The 7,484-nt window shown below is 46.1% G+C and overlaps 1 protein-coding gene across 2 annotated transcripts; it reads right to left on the bottom strand.

Annotated features, from left to right (window-relative positions):
• Positions 1–1,140: 1,140 nt before the first annotated feature.
• Positions 1,141–6,360, bottom strand: LOC139212987 (dual specificity protein kinase CLK1-like). 2 transcript variants are annotated; one of them, XM_070843580.1, is made up of 12 exons: positions 6,318–6,360; positions 5,911–6,005; positions 4,965–5,124; positions 4,570–4,636; positions 4,013–4,126; positions 3,762–3,928; positions 3,115–3,209; positions 2,881–3,010; positions 2,679–2,761; positions 2,497–2,576; positions 1,570–1,660; positions 1,141–1,501 (listed from the first exon to the last, which is right to left on the bottom strand). In XM_070843580.1, the coding sequence occupies exons 1-12, from the start codon at positions 6,352–6,354 to the stop codon at positions 1,346–1,348; spliced, it is 1,275 nt and encodes a 424-aa protein (XP_070699681.1). In that variant the 5' UTR covers positions 6,355–6,360; the 3' UTR covers positions 1,141–1,345. The 2 variants fall into 2 exon arrangements, with proteins under 2 accessions (XP_070699681.1, XP_070699682.1); XM_070843581.1 differs by having other exon boundaries at positions 1,141–1,498.
• Between the last annotated feature and the right edge of the window lie 1,124 nt (positions 6,361–7,484).

Genomic DNA, 7,484 nt, shown 5'->3' with positions numbered 1-7,484 from the left:
AAATATCAAAATCAACTAAATCAGAGCACGTCATCTAATCAGGCAGGCAAAACGCAGCTGAGGACGCAGCAAAACACGACCACAGCTGGATAAACTTTATCAAAAAGGAAGGTTTTAGGCTGAATCTTAAATGTAGAGAGGGTGTCTGCCCCCCAGAACCCAAACTAGAAGGAGATTCCTCAGGAGAGGAGCCTGATAGCTGAAAGCTCTGGCTCCTGCACTACTTTTGAAGAACCACAAGTAATGTAGACGACTGTTTTGTCTTCTGCGCCCAGTAAACTGAGGCCGGACAGATAACATTACGAGACAGACTGGAACCCACGACGTTATAGGGTTCATAAACTGTGTGCCTTTTATACGGCTTTATTACATCCATGCAATTTAGCAGCTTTGGCCCGAAGGCTGTCAGATAGCAGAGGAGTCCAGTTTGTCTGAGTGGACGCTGTTGAACACGCAACATTTCATAGCTGGATAACCACCCAGTCAGGGGAACTTCCTCTGCTGCTTGAGTCTTGATAAATATCGTCCACTTTACGCGTCCGCGGTCTGTATCAACAGAGCAGTGATGCCCAGAGATGTCGGGGGTTTCTGGGTGGGGACGGATAGCGAGCGTTTACTTTAGACTGACAGACTGCAGTGTCTACATAAAGACTAACCAGCTGGGATGGAAATAGAGCTAATTTCCCCTCGGTGCTTTTAACATTTGTCATGTCACGCTGATCTATACGAGGTCAGACTGGGTTCTTCTTCTGTGTCCACATGAAGGCTGTGGAGCAAATTCTCACCCTAAATGACAGTCAGTGATCATTTTATCAGGTTATAGCGTCTAAATACTTTCTGACAGCTCCAGAATCTGTGAAAACTGGAGCAGTCTGTCAGGGTTTCTCATATTAACTCATATTTTGGGTGCTCACTTTTAGTTTTAGCTCCAAATTAAGTCTTTGACGGGTTAAAATGGCCGATTAACAGACTTTCTTTCTCTATAAATGTTGTAAATGTCAAACTTTCTAGACATTTAGTTGAGGAGTTTGATGAGTTTGTGCAAACACTCATGTTCATTGCATAAAACAGAACCGAGTCACACCAAATAACAAGATATTTATTAAAAACTGAATGAATAACGATCAAAGCAGGAAAACATGGAATTGCTCAGAATTAAACTTGACTTCTTACATCGACATGCAGATGGTTGGATTCTGTTGGGATGTCAAAGAAAATGTATATTTGATAGACGGGAATGACTGTAGATCAGCTTATCAACACAAAACGCTTAAATGACAGCCTGAGATAGATGCTGAATGTGTGTGTGTGTGTGTGTGTGTGTGTGTGAGTGTGTGTTAGCGTGCTAGCTTCGCTGCTGCGTCTGCGGCCTCATCGGGCCGAAGAACGGGTGCCACAGCGCCTCCTCCAGGGTGATGCGTTTGCAGACGTCGAACTCCAGCATGCAGCCGAGCAGGTCGAACAGCTGCCTCTCGTCCTCACTCCTCCTCCACATGCACTGCTGAGAGAGAGACACACACTCTTACTCCTCTGACTTCCTGACGCCACCTCCTCGGCCGACCTGAGTACCTTTAGGGGTTTGCAGTGTTTGCGGAGGTAATCGTCGGAGGAGCTCTTCTCGTCCCAGCTCAGACGGTCGTTGTGCACGTAATGCTGCTTTCTGCACAGAACACACACATGAGGTATGAAAGTATAAGCTGCAGGTAAGACTGAGACATCCTTTCACACAGAGAGGCGACGTCCCTCCTCTTCTGTGGACGGCAATAGACCACGTTGAGTCATGAATCACACATATGATGATTCATTCAGACAATAATTTAGATAATTTAAAGCCTAGTAAGTCACAGTTTGTTGTAAAATTGACGTGAAAGTGACGTTTATACTGAAGCAAAGGAATATTTTCACTTAATCGACACCTTAAAGTGCCATTTCCTGCAACACAGAGCCTCAAACCAGGACCAATAAAGCAGCTCCTTCAGTATAAAGCGAAGATACGTCATTAGAAAGACGACACAGCCGAGGAGGAGGGGTCTGCTCCTTCTTTGGCTTCAGGCCGATGAACACATCCGGTCAGATAACTTTGGTAACTTTATGGTACTTTATTACATTTACAACCTGATTAAACTGTGTGTGATTCAGGAACAATTCAGGATCCTGTCTTCCCCATATACGTATATTTTTCCCATTATCGTCCCATGAGGTCCACTCCAAGAGTTTTAGGAAACGGACACAAACGGACGACCTGTGGTGCTTTCAATCAAAAGCTCAGACGCGACCCTCCAAACTGATGCACAACTGCTCTTGTGTTTTGTTGTTTCCCTGCAGAAACACAATCCTCTAATTTTTCCTCATCCAAAAATCACAATGTGCACATTTTTATCTGATTTTAACATCTGAAACTGTCCGTAACTCTCTCCTAGTGTTTTCAGTCAAGCTGGAAATGAAAAAAAAAAAAAGTCCTTATGTTTGACTGAGGTGGACAAATGGGACACTTACCTGGTCTGTTGCAGCAGGTGGGGGGGAATCGGTCCCAGGACTTTCTCCATCATGGCCAGATGTTCTCTGCTGTCGTGGGTCTGAAATAACAGAAAGACCGGGAGGGAAAACTTACTGCTATTTCTGTGTGTGTGTGAGTGTGTGTGTGTGTGTGTGTGTGTGTGTGTGTGTGTGTGTTGTACCGGGAAGAGTGTACGTCCCAGGTAAAACTCCAAAAGAACACAGCCCAGACTCCAAACGTCACACGACTGGTTCCAGCCCAGATCTGGTAAAAGAAACCAAAACAAAACATTAAAACAGGTAAAAATAACAGATCATGTGTGTGTGTGTGTGTGTGTGTGTGTGTGTGTGTGTGTGTGTGTGTGTGTGTGTGTGTGTGTGTACCCAGTATGACCTCCGGAGCTCGGTAGTGCCGTGTTGACACCAGAGATTCATGATGTTCGTGGTCAAAAGTGGCGGTGCCGAAATCCACCACCTTCACATCCAGACTCCTCAGTTTCTTTTTCTCACACTTCTATAAACACACACACACACACACACACACACACACACACACACTGCTAAACATCTATCAATGACAGCACGACATGTTCTAGTTGTCCTTAACGAAGCTTTTACCTTCTCGTGATTGTACTCCAGGTCGTAGTCGGAGCTGATGAACAGGATGTTCTCAGGCTTCAGGTCGGTGTGAGTCAGCTTGTTACGATGCAGGACTGTCAAACACACACACACACACACGCACACACACACACACACACACACACACACACACACACACACACACACACACACACACACACACACAGATCTTGTCTTCTCATAATTCAGCATGGTGTCAAGTCAGCGAAGGAAAATGTGAATTTACGACGTGCTGTTTTTAGGAGACATGGTGACAAACAGCTGGCAGCAGATTCTCCATGGCAGAGGGTTAGTCAGAGAGTGAATCATTAACAAATACTGCAAGTCAAATCTGAAGTGATGGAAATACAATGCTATTTGTTTTTGCTTCATGAATTTGTCTGTGCAGGACAAAAAGATCTTTTATGAGCCGCCTTTATCTTTAACTCCTTGACAGCGTCCAGGTCTGATCAGTAGCAGGTTGTTGCTGTGGTTTTGTTTGTTCTCTTTATTTCATTCTATTATTCTCATTTATTCATAGATGGTTTGACTGTAAAATGAATCAAACTGTGCCGACAAAACAACCTCAAGAGTCAAGTCCAAGGTCAACACACACACACACACACACACACACAGAGGCGACTCACAGCAGACGGCTCTGAAGATCTGGAAGGCCATGTGTCGGATCTGCTCCACGCTGAACGGCGAGAAGTCGTTCTGACGGAGGAAGTCGAAGGTGCTGAGGCCGAGCAGCTCGAACACGATGCAGATGTGACCTTTGTGCTCGAACCAGTCCAGCATCCTCACACAGGCGCTGGTGGGAGGGAAACCAAAAAGGTGAACGGTGACTTTTATTCTTTTTGACTCCTCCTGGAGGAATCGCTGCAGCTGCACTCACAATCTGTGGTCGTCATCCAGGTCGTTGATCTCCTCCAGCACTGCGATCTCAGACCTCGCCACTTCCCGGAAACACTCGATGTTCCTCACGATCTTCACGGCTACACGCTCGCCCCTGTGGAACGTCCACACAGGTGCACTCAGACACGCAGGGGAGAAAAAAAACAACTGCACAAATCTCCTGCTTTCAGTTTAGGAGATGATTAAGATGTTTCTGGTTGGCTAAGAAGGCTGGATGTTGTCATGACGGACGGAAACTTCAGGCGCATCTTATCACGCAGATAACAAATCGAATCAGCGGAGCCACCACACTGTTTCTGGAGAGTGTAATCAGGAGAGGGATGACAACATGGCTCAGCGGCATTCCTGCACCACCGAAATCAAATATTATATCAGTCTCTCTTTGATCGGCACACACTTCAACAGGTGAAGAGGCTCTTTACCTCCACGTCGTCCACTAATTCCTGATAATAGACACCTCGTCGGGCGTTATCTCTTCCATATATACATACATATATATATATTCTAGTCTTTATTCTATCTATTGTGCATGCTTACTTGTCTCTATCCAAACACTCCACCACTTTTCCAAAGGCTCCTGCTCCCAGTGTGAACACCACCTCATCTGGGGGGGGACAGACAGACAGACAGACAGATAGACAGACAGGTAAAGTAGTTAAAATAGTTAGAGTTAAGATTATAGATGATTTCATCCACCACAGAACTCCACCTGTGTGTGTCCTTCAATCTAAGCTGCAACAACGCGACATAATTAATAAGTTAATCATGTGTTTTGTACGTAAAATCAAAGTGATTGATAACCACAGCAGTTCAAACAGTCCAGTATTTCCCCCTGAAACGTGGCGGAGCACCGACGAGGGCACCGTCACCTTCACGACACACCAAAGCTACGATAAGGACAGACAAAGACAAACGTCGCCGTTGTCGTGTACATCTGTGTTTCATCACGAGGCCGACGTGGTAGACCAGGTGGCCCTCTTCGTCGTCCTCACAGCTCTTCCCCCGGTGACTCCTCTTCACTCCGTCATCAGCGGCGTTGACAGCGCGGTCGCCCTGGAAGGCAGATTCACGCTGGGGCGAGTTGTCGTCGGGCTGAGGGCAGCGTTGGAGGGCGAGGAGACGACAGATGAGACGCACAAACGAGAAAGAGGAAAGACGGGGTGAGAAAAGCCCAGATCTGCCCTGTGGTATATTAAGATATGACTATAAAACCATCAACCCCCCCCCAAAAAAAATAACTGAACAGATTAAATCATGTCAAAACATTAGTCTGGCAGCACTGAGGCTCATATTTAAAAGTCCTCATGTGGTTAGCAAACAACAAAATGTTAATTTCCTGGCTGCTGCTCACCCTACAGGTGGGGGTGCATGATTAGTGATGAGCACTGGGGGGGTTTGGCGGGAAAACGTTCACTTAATCAACAGCTTAAAGGGCCATTTTCCTGCAATATCTTCAACCAGGACTCTTTCAGTATAAAGCTCAGTTCATATTGCACCTTAAGCATCATGTCCGGCCTCCTGCAGCCCTCAGATAAACCGAACTGAGTATTTTCAGCCTGTAATGTTAATAATACTGATAATCAGGGAGCTTTTTGCTATTCAAACTGTGGCAGAAGTTCAAAACGGCCTCACTAGGATGAAACCGACTGTATCAGCAGCTTTAAGAGGACAACCAACAACGGATTATTACAGACAACCTCACTTTACACTGTTAAGTGACTTTAGTGGGTGTAAATAAGCCAAACGTGTTTTGTTTTCCTCCTGAAGAGCAAGAAGTTCTAAATGAACATGTACGTTCTTAAATAAAGACATCAGAAATGGAGACTTTTAAGCCGAGCAACCACAAACAGGAAGACGGAGGACAAAGAGGACTCGTACCGAGGCAGCGCTGCCTGGGGGGGTGCAGGGGGAGCGCTGGCTTAAGCCTCCAGTGTTTCTGTCAGCGTGGACGTCCATTTTGAGCCCGTCGGTGTCTATCAGATACAGAAAGACGAGTCTCATCGGAAAGAAGCAATGAAAACCTCTCAGACGCTCAAGACGATTAAGAAATATTCTAAAGAAACCTGCAAGATCATGAAATCAGGCACCACTGCATGCTTATTAATCTGAGCGAGAGTAGAAATCAAACAAGATAATATTTCCAACACTCCTTCTAACCGTCACTCTGAGCTGAATAATGTCGAGCAGGTGTGGAGGACAAGTTCTGTCACTTCTGGGAGGAAAACTGAGCTCTTTTCTTCTGGTGCAACAAGCTGACGGACAACAAGAGCGAGAAGAAGATTCACCTCTCCAGGAGCCGCGGTCGTCGTCCTTCCTGCCCATAGTGCCGCCGGGCTCTGCGACCCAAATTAGCTCCCTGAGCTCTGGAGGTGTGGTGGGAACTGGACAGATAAGAAGCAGAGACAGACAGACGAGGCTCACAAGTCTGAGGTCACCCTGTAGAGCTGCAAAGTCTCTGGATTCACAAAACACGTCGGTAATGGATCATATAAATGACCAAACAATAATGTATTCATCATTCATTCAGTCATAGAAAGACTAACTAACGACAGCATGCTAACACTTTGCAACCTGTGCAAGAATTTAGACTTTTTAGTCAAAATGTTGACACCAAATAAAAAAGTCAGGGCGTCAGATTCAGATTCACCTTCTGGGGACCAAAGTGTCTCCACCAGATGTCAGGGAAATCCATCCAATCATTAGACGGACCCTTACTGCCGACCCTAAATAACAAGACTGGGAATGCATTACAACCCTGTGATTAGACTGTACTGACACAAAGAAAGTGGTTATAAGAATAGTTCAAACTTACGAGAGCTGCTGCTGCACCTGACTGTAGAGAAAAGCTCAAAAGCTGCTCCTCTGTTACACTTTATCAGGACAGAAAGGTTTCATTTGGAGCAGAATAAACTGAGCTGAGATGTGAGATGAGTGCAGGAACCTCTGCGCTCTGCCTGCTATTCAAACCCTCCCTCCTCCGCAGCCCGTGATCCAGAGGGCCAAAGGTTCCCCTGTCTCCTCAACCCCTGGTGCCTTCTTCTCTGTTTTCAAAGCTAAACATAGTGTGACATCCCTCCAACCCACAAGCCGAGAGGCGTCTCTATCTCCAGGGCTTCCCCTGCCCTTCTGGGAAAGGCTTGGTTACGACCCCCCAGCCAGAAGGGGCAGCTTCCGGAGGGGTAAGAAGATAACGTGAAACTGAAACGGTCCCTGTGGGGAAATTAGGTTTTTGGAGCAGCCATCCGATACGAGAGAGAACAGACTGATTACACCGACAGAGACACAGAGACACATGATTCAAGTTTAAAAAAGGTATTTTCATTAACCCTCTGCTCTCTAAACGCTGCGTCTGAGGACCTTCTTCTTCTTCATGTCCATAAAATGTGTCCAACCTCAGCTAGAAGGTTCCAGAAGTCAGTGAAGCAGAATGAGTGAGAAAAGACTTCAGACTG

The sequence above is a fragment of the Pempheris klunzingeri genome, chromosome 14, assembly GCF_042242105.1.
Source record: "Pempheris klunzingeri isolate RE-2024b chromosome 14, fPemKlu1.hap1, whole genome shotgun sequence".
In the NCBI taxonomy this organism is placed as follows: Eukaryota; Metazoa; Chordata; class Actinopteri; order Acropomatiformes; family Pempheridae; genus Pempheris; species Pempheris klunzingeri.
The sequence above is the reverse complement of the archived record's forward strand: the minus strand, read 5'-3'. Positions and strand labels throughout refer to the sequence as shown.